At 58.4% G+C, this 21143-nt stretch overlaps 13 protein-coding genes across 13 annotated transcripts; 8 read left to right on the top strand and 5 right to left on the bottom strand.

The window, feature by feature from the left end:
- Nucleotides 1-692: 692 nt before the first annotated feature.
- IUM83_10234 (ubiquitin-conjugating enzyme E2 2) lies at nt 693-1319 on the top strand (the record flags this gene model as incomplete). The annotated part of the gene is made up of 3 exons (XM_067934723.1): nt 693-817; nt 893-1008; nt 1099-1319. 3 exons carry the CDS (start codon nt 693-695, stop codon nt 1317-1319), a joined length of 462 nt encoding a protein of 153 aa, XP_067793126.1.
- A 399-nt stretch (nt 1320-1718) lies between these two features.
- On the bottom strand, nt 1719-3272 carry IUM83_10233 (uncharacterized protein; the record flags this gene model as incomplete). Its single annotated transcript, XM_067934722.1, has 1 exon — nt 1719-3272. The coding sequence occupies one exon, from the start codon at nt 3270-3272 to the stop codon at nt 1719-1721; it is 1554 nt and encodes a 517-aa protein (XP_067793107.1).
- Nucleotides 3273-3389: 117 nt separating this feature from the next.
- IUM83_10232 (choline-phosphate cytidylyltransferase B) lies at nt 3390-4054 on the top strand (the record flags this gene model as incomplete). The annotated part of the gene is made up of 3 exons (XM_067934721.1): nt 3390-3497; nt 3575-3896; nt 3978-4054. 3 exons carry the CDS (start codon nt 3390-3392, stop codon nt 4052-4054), a joined length of 507 nt encoding a protein of 168 aa, XP_067793129.1.
- A 126-nt stretch (nt 4055-4180) lies between these two features.
- IUM83_10231 (Choline-phosphate cytidylyltransferase B) lies at nt 4181-5012 on the bottom strand (the record flags this gene model as incomplete). Its single annotated transcript, XM_067934720.1, has 2 exons — nt 4181-4927; nt 4998-5012. The coding sequence occupies 2 exons, from the start codon at nt 5010-5012 to the stop codon at nt 4181-4183; spliced, it is 762 nt and encodes a 253-aa protein (XP_067793106.1).
- A 240-nt stretch (nt 5013-5252) lies between these two features.
- On the top strand, nt 5253-6731 carry IUM83_10230 (Reduced growth phenotype protein 1; the record flags this gene model as incomplete). The annotated part of the gene is made up of 1 exon (XM_067934719.1): nt 5253-6731. The coding sequence occupies one exon, from the start codon at nt 5253-5255 to the stop codon at nt 6729-6731; it is 1479 nt and encodes a 492-aa protein (XP_067793128.1).
- Nucleotides 6732-7025: 294 nt separating this feature from the next.
- Nucleotides 7026-8216, top strand: IUM83_10229 (choline-phosphate cytidylyltransferase B; the record flags this gene model as incomplete). Its single annotated transcript, XM_067934718.1, has 3 exons — nt 7026-7037; nt 7198-8037; nt 8130-8216. 3 exons carry the CDS (start codon nt 7026-7028, stop codon nt 8214-8216), a joined length of 939 nt encoding a protein of 312 aa, XP_067793065.1.
- A 182-nt stretch (nt 8217-8398) lies between these two features.
- IUM83_10228 (b9 domain-containing protein 1) lies at nt 8399-9248 on the bottom strand (the record flags this gene model as incomplete). The annotated part of the gene is made up of 3 exons (XM_067934717.1): nt 8399-8818; nt 8887-8955; nt 9045-9248. 3 exons carry the CDS (start codon nt 9246-9248, stop codon nt 8399-8401), a joined length of 693 nt encoding a protein of 230 aa, XP_067793066.1.
- A 129-nt stretch (nt 9249-9377) lies between these two features.
- On the top strand, nt 9378-11232 carry IUM83_10227 (SAP domain; the record flags this gene model as incomplete). Its single annotated transcript, XM_067934716.1, has 2 exons — nt 9378-9468; nt 9605-11232. The coding sequence occupies 2 exons, from the start codon at nt 9378-9380 to the stop codon at nt 11230-11232; spliced, it is 1719 nt and encodes a 572-aa protein (XP_067793010.1).
- A 211-nt stretch (nt 11233-11443) lies between these two features.
- On the top strand, nt 11444-11766 carry IUM83_10226 (transmembrane protein 258; the record flags this gene model as incomplete). Its single annotated transcript, XM_067934715.1, has 2 exons — nt 11444-11452; nt 11551-11766. The coding sequence occupies 2 exons, from the start codon at nt 11444-11446 to the stop codon at nt 11764-11766; spliced, it is 225 nt and encodes a 74-aa protein (XP_067793067.1).
- Nucleotides 11767-12399: 633 nt separating this feature from the next.
- IUM83_10225 (putative 5'-AMP-activated protein kinase subunit beta) lies at nt 12400-13433 on the bottom strand (the record flags this gene model as incomplete). Its single annotated transcript, XM_067934714.1, has 2 exons — nt 12400-12570; nt 12660-13433. The coding sequence occupies 2 exons, from the start codon at nt 13431-13433 to the stop codon at nt 12400-12402; spliced, it is 945 nt and encodes a 314-aa protein (XP_067793011.1).
- Nucleotides 13434-13944: 511 nt separating this feature from the next.
- Nucleotides 13945-14874, bottom strand: IUM83_10224 (uncharacterized protein; the record flags this gene model as incomplete). The annotated part of the gene is made up of 4 exons (XM_067934713.1): nt 13945-14314; nt 14403-14609; nt 14677-14770; nt 14856-14874. 4 exons carry the CDS (start codon nt 14872-14874, stop codon nt 13945-13947), a joined length of 690 nt encoding a protein of 229 aa, XP_067793068.1.
- A 229-nt stretch (nt 14875-15103) lies between these two features.
- IUM83_10223 (microtubule -associated protein EB1) lies at nt 15104-16135 on the top strand (the record flags this gene model as incomplete). The annotated part of the gene is made up of 3 exons (XM_067934712.1): nt 15104-15586; nt 15812-15865; nt 15944-16135. The coding sequence occupies 3 exons, from the start codon at nt 15104-15106 to the stop codon at nt 16133-16135; spliced, it is 729 nt and encodes a 242-aa protein (XP_067793091.1).
- A 2761-nt stretch (nt 16136-18896) lies between these two features.
- Nucleotides 18897-19543, top strand: IUM83_10222 (uncharacterized protein; the record flags this gene model as incomplete). Its single annotated transcript, XM_067934711.1, has 3 exons — nt 18897-19174; nt 19239-19291; nt 19359-19543. 3 exons carry the CDS (start codon nt 18897-18899, stop codon nt 19541-19543), a joined length of 516 nt encoding a protein of 171 aa, XP_067793069.1.
- Between the last annotated feature and the right edge of the window lie 1600 nt (nt 19544-21143).

Here is a 21143-nt window from a genome sequence, read left to right as displayed (position 1 = left end):
GAGGCCTTTTGCGCGAGCAAAATGATTGCATCCCTCAGTCTTGCAGCGAAGCCCACCCCTACGCTTTATACAGAAGCTCCCCGCTTGAGATAGATTACCACACCCTTCCCGTCGCGCGAGCGTGGTTATGTGAAACCTTCCGGGTAAAGTCGTTTGCGGATGTTGCTGCTGGAGTGCCCATTTCAGTCCGAGTGTCCACAACGACAACTGGGACCGCGGGTGCCTCGACAGAGTCCACAGCGACTCCACTGGGATGACGCTTGGGGTGCAATTTCCGTAGGTGGCTCACTGGAAACTCGCGGTTAAGTAATCCTTAATAAGGATACGAGCGTGGGGTGCCCGCGCTTCTTGGACCACGCTCTTGTGGACCATTTTAATTGCCTCGGTGCGGATGCCCCACTCTCTCGTCCTGTGAGGTCGTCAATTTTATTTCTTATTGAGGACGAGAGAAAGGCTCGTACACACTGTGGACCACCTCAAGCCGCTGCACACTTAGAAACCGGTCTGTGTGCGCCACACGAAGATTGCGTTAACCTCCACCACGATCGGTTTGCGCGGGGGCGACCTTTTTTCTCGAAGCTCCGCCGGCGTTCTTCTCGGCCATAGTCAAACGCAGTCCAAGGCCGAGCAGAGCCACCAAGTCCAAGGCGCCGCCGCGCTTCCCGCCCCGCTCCCTCCACCTCCCCGCCGCCATGTCCACCGCTGCGCGCCGACGATTAATGCGCGACTTCCGCAAGCTGCAGAACGACCCGCCCTCGGGCGTGTCGGGCGCCCCCATGGACAACAACATCATGCTCTGGCAGGCCGTCATCTTCGGGTACGCTCGGCGCGGCTTCCATCGCGCTCTACAGCGGCCTCAGCGGTGCTAACCCTGCGTTTTCCCCCTCGACAGACCGGACGACACGCCCTGGGAAGGCGGCACCTTCAACCTGACGCTTGAGTTCAGCGAGGACTACCCGAACAAGGCGCCGACCGTCAAGTTCATCACTAAAATGTTCCACCCCAACAGTACGTTGGCTGGTGTTGGGCGTTGCAGTTGCTGTACCGCGCTGGGCTTCTGACGAGGCGTTTTGTGTGTCTTTCTGTGTGGTGCCGCAGTCTACAACGACGGCCAGATCTGCCTGGACATCCTGCAGAACCAGTGGTCGCCCATCTACGACATCTCGGCCATCCTCACGTCCATCCAGTCGCTGCTGTGCGACCCGAACCCGAACTCGCCGGCCAACTCGGAGGCCGCGCGCCTCTTCCAGGAGAACCGACGGGAGTACAACCGCCGCGTGCGCGAAATCGTCGAGCAGAGCTGGCAGGCGATCGCATAAAAAGCTCGCTCGTCGGACGTGCCGCGGCGTTGTAGTGCGCTGCTGCCTCTTCCCCGCTGCCACGATATGATCAGCAGTGGGGTGCTCTGCTAGGCCAAGCTTGTCGATGCGTGTTGCCCCTCGTTTCTTTTTATCCCGCTCCAACCCGACTAGCCCAGAGCTACTTTTGCGCCCTGCGTGACTGGAAGAGAGTGCTACGCGACGCAGCCTACAGACCACGAGCGATGATGACGACGACAAAGCAAGGCAAGACGAAGCTGGAGGAGCAGTGCATGAACAAGAAAAGGATGATCATGAAGGAATCTAGGTTGGGAATAGGCAGGTGCATGGAAGGGAAGGGAGAGAAACGAAGAAAACTGAACTAAAGAGAACTGCTAGGTGTTGGCCGTTATGTTGTGGCTACTGGGCGAACGGTGCTTCCGCAGCTTCCTCTACGCTGTCGAGCAACTGGTTGGACTGGACTTGAACAGGGTTGAAGCGCGGCTTGAGCGTGGCTGCCTTGACGGACCCGGAGGCAGCAGCAGAGGTCGCAGCCGCGCCGAATGAAGACAACTGAATATCGCAGCCTAGATCACGGAGCGCTGCGTAGGCTTCATCGCCGCAACCGCGATACTGCTGAGCCTCACGAAGTAACGGTTCGATCTCTGGCTCGTCCTGAAGGAAGCGCGAGCGCAGCTCCACGCTGCGTGCCACCATGTTGCGCACTGCCAGACTGGCTTGGCGGAGCACAGCTACGTCACGACGGTGAGCCTGCATGGCACGCGAGATTTGTCGAACTACTCCAAGCTCGACCAGTGCACGACTATTCTCCGGAGAGCGGAGAGCAATTGCCGCGAGCGTGGCACACGCGTTCTGCTGAATCGACGCATTGGCCTCGTGTCGCCGCATGATAAGCAAAGTCCGCTCGACACCTCCAGACTGCAGAATTGCGCGCTTCAGATCGTCCGCCGCTGCCACATTTCGGAACACTGTAATGCAGCGCTTAGCCACAGGCGCGTTGTGCTCATAAGCCTGCATGACGTCCTGCACAGTGACCAAACCATCCAGGTCAGCGATCTGTTGGCAGCTCTCCTCCGTCACGGCAAGTTGCTTGAGTACACCCAGCCAGTTGACGAGTAGGTCGGCCGACGTGTTCAAATCATGTGCTGCTGAATTGCCCTGACCAACCCGACGCAGCACCTCTAGGCTGTACGGGATGACATCACGCTCGACGAGGGCCTTGATGGTATCCTGTGCCTGTGAGAACGTCGCGCGAGGATCGTCGTTGATAGTGAGCACCCGGAAGCATAGCGCCAACTGCTTCGACAGCACTTCATTGTCCTTAGCTCTGTCCAAGTGCCCGCACAGTGCTTCAACGCCAGCTGACTTCGTGAAGTGCGCCTTGTTGCTCTCGTGCTTGATACACGCCGTCTTCACCAGCGCCAGCACTCGCACCAAAGTCTCCGCGTCCTCCAGTTGGCGCTTCACGACCTCCACAAGTCGCTGCATGCCTGCAGCGCCCACGAAGTCCTGGTTATCCGTGCTGTCCGCGCACAGCAGCGCCAGCAAGTTGCTGCACGACGCCACCACAGCGGCCGAGTCCGCGTCCAGCAGAGCCAGCAGCGTATCCACGGCATCATTGCGTCCTGCCACCACGCGAGCCTCGGGCACCTCGTTACAGAGACTCTGCAGCTCGGCGACGAGGCTCAGCACGTGGTCCTGCTCGCTCTGGAGCTTGGAAAGCCCCTGCAGCTCCGAGACCAGCCGCTTCAGCCGCGCAGGCAGCGGCTCCTGCCCGTCGGCCGCCTGCGTCGCGCCGCTCTTGATGATGTTGGACAGGTCCACACCCTGCGACTCGAACTGCTGCACGGCGTCGGCCACCGCCTCCTCCAGCGACATGTCGAACTCGTCCACATTCTCCGCCACGCACTCGTCGAACGTCTCCTGCGAGATCTGCCTGCGCGCCGCGGCCATTGTGCCCCAAGGTCGCAGGGAAAAACCAAATAACCCACAAAAATTGTTGTGGGTGGCTGAGTTTTTCTCTAACCCCTTTCGAAAAACCCAACTAGCGATCCCAGCAGTGCTATTATCATGGCCAACATGAAGGCGGACAAGTCGGACAAGCTGCTCGTGGAGGGCGTGGGGTCCCTCGAGGAATACCTTAACGAGCATGAGATCGCGTGTGCCAAGCTCAAGCAGGTGTGTGCGTGTGTGTGTTTGCCGCGTCGCAGTTATCGGTCAGAGTCTGTATTGAAGTCGTGTGTTGAATCGAGCAGGGGTTCCTGAAGTTGACGAAGGCCAGGCTGCGGCTGCCGGAGCACGCGCTGAGTGAGATCTCGTACCACGAGGAGTTCGAGGCGTATCGCGTGGTGACGCTGGATTCCGAGGGGAATTGGCAGCTCCGAGACGCTGCTGAGGCAGTGGGTGACACGAGCGAAGGCAGTTCGTTGCATCATCGGAACGCAGGAAATAACAAGGAGGAAGATCCAGCGGCGGCGGCAAGGAACTCAGTAAGACCCAGTGGTGCGGACACGCTGCTTTGGTTTAGCTCGTTGCCACCGAGTGATCTTCGCCAGGCCCAGAAGCAGTTTTCAAGTGGTACGTTGTTGCTCGGATTCGGGTGAGCAATGGAGGCTGCCAACCTCACTTGATTCCTGTTCATGATGCCGTGAATGTTAGGGCTCCAAGCATTGCTAGTCGCAGCAGCGTCGGCGAAAAAGGTTCAGCGAGCTGTACATGACGTCAAAGGATCCTAATGACGGTGGTGTGGATGGAGAAGAATATCACGGCTCAGATGCTTATACGGATTCGAGCAAGTTTAATTTGATGCCGCTCGTGATCTAGCCTGTTGCGCTTGCCACACATAGGATGGAAGCACAGCATTACACTGATTGCCGACACTGGAACCTCTCAGCTTTCCGCCCGAAGAGGTTCGTGAAGTGCTGCTTCACCTTGTCCACTGCCATATCCAACTTGATGCTCGTCTCCTTCATGAAAGGCACATTCATCTCTTTCCCGGTGTAACCTCGCTGCAGATTGCGCCGGATGAACGTGTCGTACTCGGCAATGATACGGATGATCAGGTCCGATGTCGAAATGCCATCCGTACGTCGGGTCTCCAGGAACTTGCCCATGGCCTTGATCCGAGCGTACACGTCACCTTCAGTTGCCTCGCCCGACGTGTCCGAGTAAGGAAGCGCATCGTGGCAAACGTAGTCGATCTGGTGCTTCTCGAGGAACTCGTCGGACAGCACCCAGGGCGCATCTTCTACTACTTCATCCACCCACTTACAGTGGCGCAGCGACTCGTAGCGCTCCTTGTCCGTCATGACCGTGCGGCCCTTGAGCTTGTGCGTTATTTCATCGCTGCAGCAGCCCACGAGCAGGTACGTGTTGGGGTAGGCCTCCTTGCACTGCTGGAGGGCCTTGGCGTGTCCGAAGTGGAAGAGGTCGAAGATGCCGTCGGCGTAGAGACGCAGAGGACGCCCAGTCACAGTGCCAGGTTCCCCCTCTACGAGAGTCTTCCGAAAGGGTGCCGAGCTAGAGGACTCGGTGCAGCTGGTAGTGTTCGTCCCGTCAGAGCCCACCAGCTCCTGCTTGGTAGGCTCACTGTTCGCGTTGCTGTCCGTCTGCAATGCATTGGCCAGGCAGAAACAATTAGCACGAGCTTTTGTCAAAGTCGGAGGCTGCAAACCCTACCGGAGCCATATTCATGCGTCTGTCAGGCTTGTTCGTTGCCGGGAGAAAGACAAAAGTCAAAGTGGTGTTGGCACCACCGGCGGCACCACCACCGGGGCTTGGGCTCTTATCAGCGACAGCTGCGGGGGCCTGTCGTTGGTGGGAGAGGCCGACTGCGACGCCTGCTGCCAACGTCCATCTCGACGCGGTTCGAGGACGAGGGTCACTTCAACGTTGGTGTGCGGCACACCACGGGCCGTCACTTCCCAAGAGAGCATGACGATCGACCACGTCGGCGACGGCAGCGTGCTGGTGGCGAGGCTGGCGAGCCGCCACTTCCGGCCTGGGGGCGTCGTGAAGGGCGTGGTGCGCCTGGTCAGCGACCAGCAGAAGCCCGACGCGCACTCGGAGATCGCCCACGTGGTGGCGCAGGTGCACGGCCACGTCACCGTGGACAGCAACCTGCTGACGCTGCCCGTGGTGCACGTGCAGTCGCCTCGCGCCGCGTCGCCAGAGGAGCGCGCGCAGCTGGAGCGGAAGCTCTCCGAGGACGTGGTGCTGTTCGACAAGATGGGCGCGGCGCTGCCCGACGTGCGCAACTTCTCGGGGGACACGGGCACGTGCATCTTCCGCTCGGCGCCGTCGGTGCTGCTCTCCGACATCAACATCGCGCCCACGCAGTCCGAGCTGGAAGCCGCTGCTGCCAAGGGCCAGGGAACCATCGACGTCGTGTCTGCAGCGGAGGCCGCGAAGGAGGAGACGGCGGAGCGCTGCACGCGCGAGTTCGCCATTGCGCTGCCCGAGAACATCTGCCCGACCTTCCGCGGCTCGTCCGCCAGGGTCTTCTACGTGGTTTCCATCACTGCACAGTGCGCTGCGGCAGGTAGCAAGCCTGTGTCGGTGCACCTGCCGTTCGAGGTGTACGGGTCGGAGTACTTCTTCGAGGCCAACACTGTGGCAAGCGCGAGCCATCTCGCGGCGAGTCAAGGCAAGGGCGAGAAAGGTGCAGAGTCGACTGACAACGGCGGCGAGAAAGCGCCCAAGAAGGAACAGACAGTGGGTGGAACTACTCGTGTCGGCCGGCTGGACCGCAGTGTGTCCTTAGCCCCGCAACCTGTCGGAGTGCGCAAGGGCAGCGAGATCGCGTTCGAGCTGCGACCGTCGCTCATGCACGGTCGAGTGGAAACGGAGCAGATGCAGCGCGCGCAGACGAGCATCTTCACGATTGGCAAGGACAGTAGCCACCTTGTGCGCTTCCTGCTCACGAAGCAGTTCTACCAGCCGGGAGAGGTGCTGCTGGGCGTGTTCGACTTCACGCGCGCCAGCATCCCGTGCTACCAGGTGTCGGCGACGCTGTGTCTAGAAGAGACCTTGTCGGCCATGGCGCTGGACCCGGAGCGCGTGGTACAGTCCAAGGTGTTCGGCAGCTTCCGTGAGCACACGCTGGGCGTGCTGCAGACCAACGTGCGCTTCAGTATCCCGCACGACGCGCTGCCGAGCATCAAGACGGACCTGGTGCGCTTCCAGTGGCTGCTCCGCTTCGAGTTCTCGGCAGGTGCGCCACCGCCGTCTGGCGAGTCCGGCTCGGCTCCGCAGCAGAAGCAGCAGCAGCGGCAAACGTTCCAGTGGCAGGTGCCGATCGTCGTGCAGCCCGCGGTGGCCTCGGAACGCAACCAGCTCGCCAACGTGCCGCACAAGCTCTACTCCGGCAGCACACGCGTGGCATCGCTGTCGGGTGCGGCGTCATCGTCCTGAACGTCGTGACGCGCCGGAATGATCCACCTATTAACGAGCATATATCGCGCGTCGCAAGCCGCGAAGATGCAGCCGTGACTATAGAGTTCGTCTTCTGTGGGCCACCATTGTACGTCATACAAGTTGAAGTCGATGCTGGCGCGTCACATTTGCAGTCGGCTATAAACTGACCTAACATAGTAGATCATCTCGCACTTAGTGGAAGAAGATACGGTACTAAATAATTTCCGACTTGTCCCGCGTGTCACGCAGTGGAGTTTTCGACCGAAAAGAACCAGGAGGCGACCAAGCGAGATGGCGAGAAAGGTGCGTGTCCCCCCTCCCGCTGCGCTGCGATCTCCCGTTCCTCGATGGATGCGACGAGCGCGGAGAGTTTTGGATTGAAGAGGGGCGAGAAGTCCTCGTTTTTAGCGAGTAAAGCGGTCGCGGGAGCTGATACTTTGGGTGTGTGGTGTGCGATATGTAGAGACGCGCCAATGAGATGAACCACGAAGAGGAGGCCGAGGCCGACCACCACTCCCCCGCTGCCTCCGCCGAGGAGGAGGAAGCCAAGCCGGAGACGGGCGACGCCAACGACAACAACAGCGTCAGCAGCCAGGAGGGCGAGGCCGAGCCGCAGCCGGAGCCCTACCGCAAGAAACTGAAAGAGGGCGAGCCCGGCACGCCCACGGGCCGCCCCCTGCGTCTCTACGCCGACGGCATCTTCGACCTCTTCCATTTCGGACACGCCAAGGCCCTGCAGCAGTGCAAGGAGGCCTACCCCAACACGTATCTGCTCGTGGGCTGTTGCAGCGATGAAATAACGCACAAGCTCAAGGGCCGCACGGTCATGACGGACAAGGAGCGCTACGAGTCGCTGCGCCACTGTAAGTGGGTGGACGAGGTGGTGGAGGACGCGCCCTGGGTGCTGTCCGACGAGTTCCTCGAGAAGCACCAGATCGACTACGTTTGCCACGATGCGCTTCCTTACTCGGACACGTCGGGCGAGGCAACTGAAGGTGACGTGTACGCTCGGATCAAGGCCATGGGCAAGTTCCTGGAGACCCGACGTACGGATGGCATTTCGACGTCGGACCTGATCATCCGTATCATTGCCGAGTACGACACGTTCATCCGCCGGAACTTGCAGCGCGGCTACACGGGAAAGGATATGAATGTGCCGTTTATCAAGGAGAAGAGTATCAAGTTTGATATGGCAGTAGACAAGGTTCGCAACGATGTCGATGGGTTCGTACACAAGTGGATCAGCAAGGCCGACGACATGCAGCACAGCTTCCTAGAGCTATTCAGCAAGGAAGGCCGCCTGGTAAGCTTAAAAGCGTGTCTGCTGTGGTGTTGTTTAGTCTGAAAGACTGGCTAACCAACGTTGTCATACGTGAAATTGTTGCTACTACGTAGCGCACATCGTTCCGCAAGCGCCGAAAAATCATCAAGGAGCGTTTGTCAGAGCGTATGTCCGAGATGGCGCGTGAAGGATTGTGCTAAGGAGCTTTGACCGGTATCTTCGCGGTGCAGCTTCTCGCCTAGAGAGGAGCTTGCAACGGGGATGCTTATTGAAGGTGGGTCCACATTGCCGTGTATGTCTTTAGCCATGAATTTGTGCATCTTGGTTTGTATGACAACTTACATCATTAACCACTGAGAAATGAGAAGACATGCATATCTCGCTACGTGTACCCGTGTTGCTTCATCCCATGAGTTGCGATGTTGAGTACAACGCGGACTTTGCCTGCGGAAGTGACTCGTGTTACCTCGCGGCTGTCGCTTTGCGCCACGAACTTGGAGTCAAAGTATTCAGGTGGCGAGCCCGTTAGCCACGCCACGAACTGCTGCACCACTGAAGACGACTGCGGTCGAAACAGCGGCACCTCGCGCACGGCACAGCCTGGCATCACAGGAAACGCGACCGATCCGTAGCCGCGCACGACATCTCGGCCGAGTGCGTCAAGTCCGTACAGACTTAGCACCAGTCGTGGCCAGCCGAACGGGTTTGTGCTCTTGAACGACACGTCGATGGGGAAGTTGAGCAGGATATCGTCCTCGTGGCTGGCCAGATACGCGATCTGCGAGAGTCCGTTCTCAGCACCCTGCAGCGTCAAACACCGATGTAAGTCTCTTGTTCGCGCCAAAGGCGCCAGCGGCAGCTTGGACGTACGTGAAGCACGCGCCAGTCAACGCCGTAGGTAATGGTATATCTGCAATACACGTTGGTCACGCCCGGGTACTACCGGCCGCAACACACACACCGAATATATGCATTAGCATCCTCGCTGACACTGCAGCCAACGGAGTAATGCTACTGCAAACGCGCACATGCACGCTCTCCACTTGACCCGAGCAGATGACCTGGAACCCGGCGGCAGGCTGCGCCGCGGGCATCGATGTCGGCAATGGTGTCACGGCCGCAGGTGCATCAGCATGTTCTCCACCTGGAAAACCTCCCGACTTCCTCAGTCGCAGCCGCTCCAGCGCCCTGGCCACGGCGTCGTCGCCGGCAGCTCCGCTCGACGCCGCCATCACCTGCTTGAAGTGTCGCTTCGCGTCGAAACTTACCGCGAAAATTACGATAAGAAAACGTCTAACCTATCAAACTGCATATGAACGACTCCCCCTCAATTCGAAGGCCAACCACCAAACAGCGAGGCGATGGCGGATCGGGCGGAGTCGGCGGACGAGCGCGCCCTGCGCCGCGAGCTGCAGGAGCTGGCCAAGAAGCGCGAGACGCTCGACAACTCAAGTACGTTCCTGCCCACCTCCCTGTCAGTCCACGTAGCGCACGGACGCCTCCGGGCTGCGTGGCTGGCTCGGAAAGCCACAGGTTGCGTCGCGATCTTTGCGCTCACTGCCCTTTGTGCTTTCCCCGTGGCTCACAGAGCGTCGAGGCAGCGGAACAGCAACGACTGGAGCTGCAGGTCGTCGCAGCGTGTTCGCGCGCCTCGGAGGCGAACCAACGCGCGCAGGAGGCGCAGGCGGAGGCCGCCAAGTGCAGCTGAAGGAGAACAACGCTCGGGGCAACGCACCCTGGAGGCTGGGCAAGCGCGACAACGAAGACAGCCGGCAGAACAGCGCGGTGAAGCGACAGAGGCTGCACTCGGCAGTTGCCAGACCTGAGGGATCGCACCAAACAGAGAGGACGGAGACTAGCAGGACTTCTACCGCAGCTACTTCGCCCTCTGCCAACAGCGCACGAGCGCAGGAGCGGAAGCAGCGCGCCGTGGCGCCGTACGCCCAGAAGGACACCATTGCACGCAGTCGACGCATGTTCGGAGCGCTGATGGGCCACTTGGGCAAAGCCAAGCGACAGATTGAGAAGGACACGGACTTGTTTAAGCGCCAGGACACGAAGCAGCAGGAGGCAGAGCAGAGGGAGAAGCTGCAAAGCCAGGATCGCGAGAATCGAGCTCGTCGAGAGGCCGAGGTGGCGAGACTGGAGGCGCTAATCGCGCGGGCTGAGCTGGACCGCAGTGAGCAGGTGGCTCGCGCCAAGCTGGAGCACCTGCAGACGGTTCGAAAGAGCGAAAGTCAATCCAAGTTCCTGGTCACGATCACATCGCCGCCGATCTGTTACCTTCCATCGAAGCACACTAAGGAGACAGAGGATCTTGTTGCGGCGTCCGTGGAGGCCCACGAGGCGAAGATGAAGGCTCTCTCTCAGAGTCATGATGAAAAACTGCGGAAGTTGGAAGCTGAGTTTGAGACGAAGTTGGAACAGCTCCGCGAAGAGTTGGAAGTTGCGAAGAACGGAGAGAAAGATAAATCGTCTGACAAGGAAGCTTCCCGCGAAGAGAAAGAGGAAGCAATGGAGGACGACGAGAAAGACATCGGTCAGAACAGTAAGGAGCCTGAGGAAGACAATTCAACGAGACACAGGAGCGCACGCATAGATCGAAAGGCATCTAAAAATGCCACCGATAGATCTGCAAAAGCGTCCGACATGGAGGTCGACGACGAAGACGTCCAGGAGAGTGTGTTGGGGGGCGAGGCAGACGATGACAGTGCTACTGAAGCAAGGAGAAGCAATGGTCGCGATAACGACGATAAGGCTGCAGGTGAAGAGGTGAAGAGTGCTGGCGAAGAAGAACGGATCGCTTCTCCTCGCGCGACAGCGAACGGTTCTCCCAGCAAAGTGGATACTGCGCCAACCACGGAGGCTTCATTACCTGGTCGGGTCAAAGAGAAGAAGACCGAAAAGAAGCAGTCCAAGGAAGAGGTAAAAAGCCCGAAGCAGCCACCGAAGGCTGCAAACAAGGAGGACGCGAATCCTGCAAGCCAGGAGGACGCCGTAGCCAAACCTGCAGCTGGCGAAGGCGGTGCAAAGCCCGAAAACAACACCGCCACGACCGGAAAGCCGAAGGAGGACGCGGCGGCCCATGTCGATAAGATGAAGGTGACCGAGCTGCGGGCGGAGCTCAAGAGGCGAGGACTCGACGTCAAGGGCCTCAAAGCTATGCTCGTGCAGCGGCTCAAGGAGGCCATGCAGGACGAAGACGAATCCAAGTAAGTCTCGTATTTATGCTGGGGATACACACACAATACACCAGACCTTCTCGCGTTGCCATTATTCAGGCTGGTGTTCTACCTTGCAGGAAGCTCGCAACTGTATCCATCTCGTCAACCTCTCCTACATCATCATAAAACCTCGCATAGGTCATACGCCCTTGACCACTTTTCATACGTGTCACTCGCGCAGATCTCGATACTCCGCTGCCACGATGGAAATGGTGCGTGTCTTCCCTGTCCTCGCCCCCAGCAGCGCTGTCCCCACCCCCGTGTGCATTGTATGCAGCTGCTGACCCTCGTCTCCCTCTGTTGGCTGCAGGAAATCCCGTACACGAGCCCCGTGGACCCGGAGAGCTACGGCTTCCTCACGGTGGCGCTGCTGCTCACGGGGCTGGTCTTCATGGCGCTCTTCTTCACGCGCGCCGTGGCCCCCAAGAAGAACGCGCTGGTGGAGCTGGTGCTCGCCTTCATCGCCGCTCTGCTGCTGGGCTTCGGCTCGCTCTTCCTCTTCCTCTGGGCCGAGATCTACGTATAAGCAAGCTCCCGTCCGTCCGGTCTCAGCCCAGCCAGCAGCTCTGCGGCTCAGGCTCAAGCTCGTCCCAGCGATAGAAGGCGGAGATGACAGCAACACAGAGAGGAGGGAGCGGTATGCAGTTTTGGTGGGGACGAGCGCGCGCGTGGGAGGAGAAGAGCATGATGCAGGACAATCCGTCGTCAAATTGAAGTAGACTCTTGGACCTGTAGCGCTGCTGTTGCCGCTGCTGCTGCTGCTGAAGAAGACAAAAATATGTTTATTGTTTTTGCGCTGCTCGTGTCGCCGTGTTGTTTCGTGCGTCGAGGGAGGTGGCGATGACTGGGAAGGACGAAGATGTAGTGTGTTCGCTTCTCATTGCTTTAGGCTTCGCCGTTCCTAGGTTGGCCGTGCCCTGACGTTGCGCTCGCTCGATCATCGCGAGCAGCTCCTTACCAAAAAAAGAGTGCTGTCTACTTCCTACAGAAGCCGAGCAAGGCACGCGCACTGCATGCTCCCGCCGCGTCCAACACTTGGATCATTCGCGACTTTGCTCCGCGCTTCCTCCCGTTGTCTACCTCTACGCTAGATCGATCCAGGAATCGACCCGCCCGCCCATCAGTCCGCCTAAACCTGTTCTTGCAAGAGCTGCGAGAGCTAGTTGGCGCCGGGCATGAGGCTATAATAAACGGTGGTCACGAACTTCTGCTTGTAGCGATTGGTGATGCCGAGCACCATCATGCCGTCCTTGATTGCTGTGCAGTATAGATGGTTGAGCGCCACGTGCTGCGGCACAGGCAGCAATCGCCCGTCGACTGTCGGCGGCGCCTGGAGGATTAAGCCACAACACAGACGCAAAAACACGCGGATCAGTACCAGCACAACTCCTGGACGCACCACACGCTGCAATACCTTACCTTGTTCAAGATAATGTGCCGCAAGTGCGGCGGGAGCGGGGGCGGCTCCTTCGTGTACTCGTCGATCTCGGGGATGTACCGAGAGTACGGGTTCTCGGGGTCTTCGTCGTCGTCCTGCGGCTTCTTGCCGTCGAAGTCGGACAGCGGCGCGAAGTCCGAGACGTCCACATAGTTATTAACGTTGCCCTCCACGTCTGCCATCGTGAGCTGGTCGGGGGCGAACCGCCAGTCGTCGTCCACCACAAACTTGTACATGTGCTTCCCCCGCGTGAGGTTGGCGATGTATGTGAAGTCGTTACCGGATCTGTGCATGGGGCACTGTTTGTCCCAGCCGTTGAACGTGCCCGTGATGAACACGTTGCGTCCGCCGTGCTCCCACTTGAACACCATGGGCACGACGTCCTCCCCGGGCGGCACGGCGACGTCCGCAGACTGCGCGTTGTTCCCCTTGGCGTGCTCGGCGTCTTTCACGTCCAGCTGCGCGGCGTTGGGCATGTCTCCGTCCATGTAGGACATCTCCGAGGAGGACTCGGTGGGCGGGTCCACCTCCATGGCCTCCGTGGCGCTCTGGTGGGCGCCGTAGTACTGCTGCGGGCGCGGGTGCTTCCCGTCGCTGCCATCGAAGCTGCGTCCCTGTTGCTGCTGCCCCTGGTGCTGCTGCTGCGCCTGGTTGTAGTACGGGTGGTGGTGCAGCGGGAACGCGTTGGGGTCGTTCGGGTCCGCGCCCAGGTTCTTGGGGTTGGCGTCGCCGGCTTTGCTGCTGGCGCTGCCCATCGTGCCGGACGCTGCTGCTCGTGCTGCTGCTTGCTCTCCCTCGCGGCTCGAGAAGACGGCGCTCCCGGTCGTAGTTCACGGAGCGGCGGAGGGGTGGGCTGGCTGGGTCTGCTCGGCGCGGGCGGCACTCGAGCACTTCTCTGCCGGCGGAGCGGAGCTCGGGCTCGGCGTTCTCTATTGCAAAAAGACACCAAAAGCGAGCCTCAACGGCGACGCATCATCGCAACCGCCGCTCTCAGCGTGGCCTCCGATACCCCGCGATATCTGTTTTGGCTACAGAGAAAGATGTTGTGATGTTACACTGTATTTACTCATTTACCTTTCTCACCCGTTCTGATACCTCTCCATTTGAAGTGAGAGGGATGGGTGTAAGTGCGCCATAAGCGAGCGATAAGTTGCGCTAAGCAGAAAATGGCTTCAAAATGCAGGAAGCGATGTGGGCATCGCATAGCGCTCGTGGAGTCATCAATGGAACCTGGACGTCTAGGTAGGTAGGTAGATTATTGACGACCTATAAGTCGGGGTCGATGTCTTGTGCCTGCGCTGCACCAACAACCACAGGCTGCATGCTCTGGCGCAGCGACGACTGCAACGTAAACGTGGGTTTGGCGGTTGCGAACGTGAACGTCGCCGGCTGCATGAACGCCGGTGCCGCTGCTGCCTGCGCAGCCATTTGCGTCTTCTGTTGCTCCTCATCGCCGTCGTCCAGCACGGCAAACACATTGCTGCCGCGGTACTCCGGCTGCACAGGCTTGGACTGCCGGGCCGCGTTGTTCGGGTTCACCGCGGGCGCGTCCTTCGGGGCTTCCAGCGCAGACATGAAGCCGTGAAAGCCTTCGACTTCGCGCGGAGCGGGCGTCAGCTGCACGGGGTTTGAATTGCTACACACAGCACGACAAAGCATACAAAATAACGCTGTAAGCAAGCAGCTCCGACACTAAGAGAAACAATTGGGACCACGACACTCACAACTGGAAGGTCGGGGCCGCCATCACGAACGTCGGGGGCGCCACCGCTACAGCCTTGGGAACGACACCTGGTCGCCGCGCGCTCTTCGCCGCCATACGCTCGTCGAAGTTGCGGAACTCGTCGGACACGGGCGCCGGGCGCTTGGCCACCTTGGCCTTCCGCTTGCTGCTGTGCGGGTCGTTCTTGTCCGCGCCTACCACGCCAGCTCTGCACAATGCAACAAACCCCCAGTCAGACACAGGCAATCTCTCTCGACCCGAAGCAGCTGCCGCACCTCTTCTCCTGCTTCTTGAGCGCCTTGAACATGCCAGCCTTCTTGGGCTTGCTGCCGCCGGCCTTCTTGCCGGCATTGCCCTTAGGCTTCGAGCCTGCGTCCACCACCACGGCAACGACAGTATCACGAGTCAGCGCTCTGCAATGCAGCGTTGCGTCGCTGTCGTGCAGCTCACGCACCTCCGCTCTTCTTGGCCATGGCTTTCGGAATGCCAGTCGCCTACACGTCTCATCGCGACAGTATACTTCCTATCCGGTCATTTGTATACATCAACGAAGTCAGGCCGGCGGCGTCATCGCGCTTGGTATATCCTAGTATACCAGTTCTTACCCGGCTATACGCCATCTGGCCTCGGCGCCCGTCCGACGGCCGCCACTTCAGCACATTCGCGAGCCAAAGGAGCCCGAGCGCATCTCAGTGAGTCGACATGGCGGCCGCGGACCAGAGCATGAGCCTCATGGACGGCACGTACTTCGTGGGGCGCAAGGAAATCCTGGACTGGATCAACGGCCTGTGCGCCGTGAACCTGGCCAAGGTGGAGCAGACGTGCACGGGCGCCGTGGCCTGCCAGATCCTGGACGCCATGTACCCGGGCAAGGTGCAGATGAGCAAGGTGGACTGGGCGGCCAACAAGGACTACGAGTACATCCAGAACTACAAGGTGCTGCAGAAGGCCTTCATGCAGCTCAAGATCGACAAGCACGTCGAGGTGGACCGCCTCGTGCGCGGCAAGTACCAGGACAACCTCGAGTTCATGCAGTGGTTCAAGGCCTTCTACGAGCGCAACGCCTCGGGCCAGCCCTACGACCCCATCGCGCAGCGCGACAAGGGCAAGGGCGGCGCCCAGTTCACGCACAAGTTCGGCGGCGGCGCGGCCTCCTCCGCGCCCGCTGCGCCCGCGCGCCGGAAAGTTGGCGCTGCGGCCACCACCGCGTCCAGGGTCGGCCGGACGCCGCCGGGCGCGCCCACGAGCGCGGGGGCTGCCAGGACGACGAGGACCGCCACGGGCGTCTCGCGCCGTCCGACGGGCAGCGCCGGGTCAGCAGCGGCTGCGGCTGCGGCTGGAGCGTCCGCGGCGGATGTGGAGGCGGCGGTGACTGCGGCGACGGCGCCGCTGGAGAAAGAGCTGGAGGAGCTGACGGCCAACAACGAGGCGCTGACGAACGAGAGCGGCGAGCTGCGTGCGATGGTGCGTGACTGGCAGTTGAGATGGTCGGGTGGATGGGAGAAGCTGACGGAGCTTGTGCTGTGCTGTGCTGTGCTACAGGTGGAGAGCTTGGAGAAGGAGCGCGACTTCTACTTCAACAAGCTGCGCGAAGTGGAGATCATGCTGCAGGGCACAGAGGACAGCGAGGCGAACCCGTTGGCACAGGAGATCTTCAAGGTCCTCTACGCTACCGAGGAGGAAGGAGCGGAGGAAGAGCAGATGGCAGGCGAGCCGCAGGACGAGCAAATGTAGATCAACTCGTGACGCAAGCAAAGAATGAGTTGGGGTGCTACGCTGAAGTGGGACTGTTGCTTCGCGCTTTGTGGACGCTACAGTCGCGCACAGGCTCGAAATGAAGGCCACATCACAAGGCAGATCATCGAAGAAGATTGAAAGCCAAGCGATCGGCAGGGCGTAGGTTTGCACAAGTTGCCGGTAAGGACTACACGAATGAAAGCGTGTTATTTGAACGATGTGGTTTTCTCGTTATTCCTATCTGCCTGCAGGCCATCAATTCATTCCAAGATGCACAATTCCACTGACTCGTGCATGCAGCGATTAGCTCAAGCAACTAGCAATGCCCACCGGGAGCAACAGGCTCCTTTGTGGTCGTTTCTGCGGTTTCCGGCATCTCAGGCACTGATGGCGGCATGGTAGTTGATGGCGCTAGGGTCCCCGTGGAACCCGGGGCTGGTGTTTCAACTGGAGCTTTGGTTGATGTTGGCAGAACCCAGCGTTACTCGTTGCAAGTGGTGACCGTATTGTGTCTGGAATCTCAATTGCTGTTGGCGGTGAGGTTGTCGTCTTAAGTGCTGAAGAAGTGGTAACTGGCTGTGGGGTGATTGCTAGCACTTCAGGGTCAGTCGGCAATGGCGTTGACGGATCTGGGGTTGTAGTGGGCGGCGCAGTCGTCGAGGGCGTTTCCGTTGGCAATATTGGCAATGGGGGCTCCATGGACATCGGTGGATCCGTCGCAGTTGTGGGCAGTGGCGTCTCTGTCGACGAGGGTGATTCTGTCATAGTCGTCAAGGTTGCGTTTGTGTCAGTGGCATTGCCGCACAGATCAACTTCAGGCCTGAACACTCTTGGTTTTCCAGCGCACACTCGGTGACGGGAAGTCGAGCGATGCAAAGCATCCAGCACACTTCTGCTTCCGTGGTGGTTCCAGTGCAATCACACTTCTTCTCGCACTTGGCGTCGAAGAACTCCGTGTGATAGTTGCATGCTTGATTGCAGCCTACCGTTGGAGGTTTCTCCACGCCCGGCTTCAGTGTGCAAATCGAGCGCGTGCAGCTTCCTTCGGACTCCACCAAATGGCGTCCACCAGCACATCCGATGGCTTTGATGTCATCTTCGGAGTTCCCATTGGCAAGTAAGTGGCGTGTTGTTCGGTTGATGAACTCGTCGAAGTACATCTGGGACTCAAGCAGCCGTTGGTACGCTGGCAGCAACGTCATTTGCCGAACCAAGCACGCAAATTACGTTGCCCGGGGTTCGCTTCATCGTCCCACACCATTTCTTCGGGCATTCTCATGCCGTGCATGACGGCTGGCAAGTGGTGACTAGTCTCCAGCCAGCGCGATGCACCGGTGCCCATCATGATCACGAGTTCGTCGGGCTTTAGCTCGGGGCGAACAATTCCGTCGAGCTCTCCAGCTCCAATGATCGGGCCCGAGGCGTCCGATTTCAGACGTCGGTCACAGATGCTGCCATCCGGGGCATTGACGGAGAAGAACTTTGGCGCTGCCATCGCAATGAAGAGCCCGTGGTCTTCGTACATGGCCAAGGACAAGTCCCGTTCGATTTCCTCAGTCAAAAGTGATTGGCGGGTGGAACTCGGAGGTGCCGAAGCAGCCTCGTACGCGTGGAAATGATCGAAGCGCTTGGCGTCCCCAATGAGTTTGCGTGCACTAATGTGACGCTCGCCGTCGCCCATGGTGAACTCGGTCTTGTCAAGTGCCGAGGCGGAGGTGTCCACCGCTCGCTCCAACATGCTGCTGAACTTTCACGGTGGCCTGGGCAGTTGGTCTCCATGGCTTTCAGCGACTCGGCGTTGGTGTCCATGAGCTCGCGACCAGCAGCAGCTCTCAACGTGAGTCGTCGAGTGCTGTCGTGGAACTGCTTCGTCGACAGGTAACGCATGCCCTCATCATCGTGCTCGGAAGCGACAGCGCATTGCACCGCGCTAACTAGGAAGCGCTCTCGTACATTGGCGTAGTTGGGGACGTTCTTGAGTGCGATGATACCTCCGCGCTCCAGGGCTTGAAGCATTTGTTCTGGTGCATCCCCATCATGGAGCGAGTCGTACTCGAACGATGGCACAGCGAAGCTCGGGACGTCTTCCAATGCCGCATCAGCGACTACCGCGACTGCAGCAGCACATGCAAGTGCAAGTCTGACGCCTGGACCCATGACTAGTGGGTGAGTGCTTGGTATCGGGTGATTGAGCTGTTACTTGACGCAGACAAATGCGAAATGGACAACTGGGCCCCCGAACCAATGCCGTGGTGTCATGGTCAAATATGGTCGCAGTCCCCGGGACGCAACCGGGAAGGTAAGGAGTCATGTAATCAACTCAGGAATGTCAACGAGTGGCGGGTATGCCGCAGGATACCTGTCCAGGGTGCGCTTTTGGGCAACTAAAGCCTTCGGACAGTGGAATACATGGCTTCACATTCGCGGGCAACATTGCACTGTCCGATCCGCACGCTGACACTGCAACACGAAGAGCAATTGTTGAATAGGAGCAGTACATTCCAATGTGTCAGGACACAAAACCTTTGCTCACAACACCTCAGGTGCAACACAGGATCACAGCAGATTTTGGTGTATAGAATTCGTTTCTACCTCTAGCATCCATGCGAAACGAGCTGCTGGTGCTCAGCATTGCCCATCTACAAGTTCATGTAGTTCGCAGCTGACGTTGAGTAGTTTTCTTCCTGAACGAAGAGTCCTCGGCAACGAAACTGCTCAATGGTGCTTCGTTCACCCGGCCCTTCCAAACGACAAAAGAATGCCCAGCGAGAGCAAGGCCAGTGCCGACTCGAAGGACGAGAAGGCAGGCGAGAAAAACTACGCGGGCGGGTCGAGCGAGGCCAAAACCCATGGTAGTCACGAGAAGGCTGGCGCTAAAGACGACGACGGGAGCAGCTTCGACCCGGAAAACAACGACCTGGTGAACAAAGTCATTTCGTTCTTCTTCGACAACGACGAGTTCGCCCACACGTTTGAAACATTCGCTGAAAACCATTGTCACGCCTTCGACCTCGACAGCGACGAGATGAAACTCGAGTGCGTTGAAACACTAGCTTACCATCGACGAAGCTCTTGCCGACAATACTAAGCCTCTTTGCAGGTACACTGACATCTACAACGAGTTCCTCGCACTTTTCGAGGAGAAGCTGGAAGGTAGGCAGCCAGAGGTATTGGCCCTTCCTGATTGCAGCGTACTGAGAGCTGTTTGTGTTTGCGGCAGCGTACATCAGATCGCAGGGCGCTACCGTGCACGAGTTTTACGAATTGGTGCGCCGAGCGTACGAGATAGACCGTCAGTCAGGCACCGTGCTTTGCTCCGAGATTCTGGTGGCCACTGCCGACTTCGACGTGTTCGTGCTAATGATGCGTCAAACAAAAGAGGCTGCGTTGCTGGCGAAGCGTTGAAGCTGGCGCAATAATTCAACGATCATCGCTCAGCCATCGTTTGTCTTCGTAGCCGCTCAACTAATGAAGGTAGCTTCACTTTCGGTTTCTTCTTTTGGTTGCTTGTCGATGACCACGACACCGTGCTGGTTGTTTTCTGAGCATGACTACTCTGGTTGCTAGTATTTACATGGCCATTCTGGGTCGAAGCCTGGTGAGCTGTTGACTTCCGATGAAGCAGTTTCTGCACTCGATAGGAGGGATCTTGCTGACGCTTACGCTCTTGTTGAGCATGTTGCTGCCGCTGTTTCGCACGCTTCATCTTATTCCAGAGTGTCGCCGCCAAGTTATGTTCCTTTGGGGGATTGTTATCCGCTGGCACACTTGATACAGGGGCTTTCACATTTTTGCGATTCTCTAGACGTGTGGTATCTTCCAATTCGTTATTATCGGCGTGTTCTGGTCGTTCTTCTTCATCAGCAGCAGCACACGGAGGGTAAAGATATTGCCTCGGTGCAAAATTTACCGCTGCTGGCAGAACAGGGTCCTCCCAACCATCGACCAGCTCGGGCGGGAGCTCAATGAGGTCATCCAGATCTACAGCGTCAAAAGAGTCGCCACCCTCTTCCGGTTCTCCAACAGCCTGTGCAAGTGCAATCGCGTTTGCGAACTTTCGTCTTACATGAAATCCACGAAATGTCGACTGCAGACGGCGTGCTGCTTGTTGACTCTCGGCAGAGTGTGCGTATTCCTCCGACTCGAATATTTCGTTGTCGCTACCCTCGTCTTCATCTTCAACTTGCGGCTGCTCTTCACCTTCACTAAAATCCTCGAGAATAAGTGCAGATTCTACAGAGGCCACTTGCTCTCGTCTCGATCGACACGAGCGATGCCACATCTGGATTCTCTTCGCAGCGTCCTCAGCTGCAATCGATTTTACTCGATCATCCTCTACGAGTTGTGTGTACCACCACGTCCACTTCCCAAGAAACTGAACAAGTTTGTGGCGCTGGAAACTACGATCGAGCTTTTGAAAACCTGCGCCAACATCTGCCAACCTGCGGAGTCTTTGATGTTCACGTTGTTTTTCCCTCTCGTGTGCTTTTTCTTCAGCTACCTTGGCCACATACGTCCACGCACTTCGGCAACGCTCCTCCTCTTGTTTCATTGATATTTGACTGCGTTCTTCAAACTGCCTCTGCTTCTCGGAAAAAGCCCACGCTGAATGGCACCGCTGCTCTTCTTCCTCCATAGAATGACAATAACCTTTTTCACGTAATCGTTCCTGAGCTTGCATCCTTCGCGTCCGCTCAAAGTCTTCTAATACCCTTGCTAACTCGTCTTCATGTGCCATTAACGTCCGATTTTCTTCACGAGCTTGTAGCTCGCAAAGTGCCCGAGATTCAATAATTATTCGTCGCGTGTAGGCCTCTTCAGCTCGCATCTGTACACACTCGCGACGCTCACGCTTTACTAGTTGATCGCGAACTTGCCGCTGAACATGTTGATACTGTACTAGCTCGATCAACAAGGCGCTGAAATGACACCGAGCCAAAGCCTCTTGTTTCAGAAGCAGGAGCTGCCGTTCGTGTTGCATGCGTTGCCGTTCGGCTTGATCCTC

The sequence above is a fragment of the Phytophthora cinnamomi genome (assembly GCF_018691715.1).
Source record: "Phytophthora cinnamomi strain GKB4 chromosome Unknown Contig30, whole genome shotgun sequence".
NCBI lineage: Eukaryota > Oomycota > Peronosporomycetes > Peronosporales > Peronosporaceae > Phytophthora > Phytophthora cinnamomi.
Note: the sequence above shows the minus strand (reverse complement) of the source record. Positions and strands in the feature narration are given on the sequence as shown.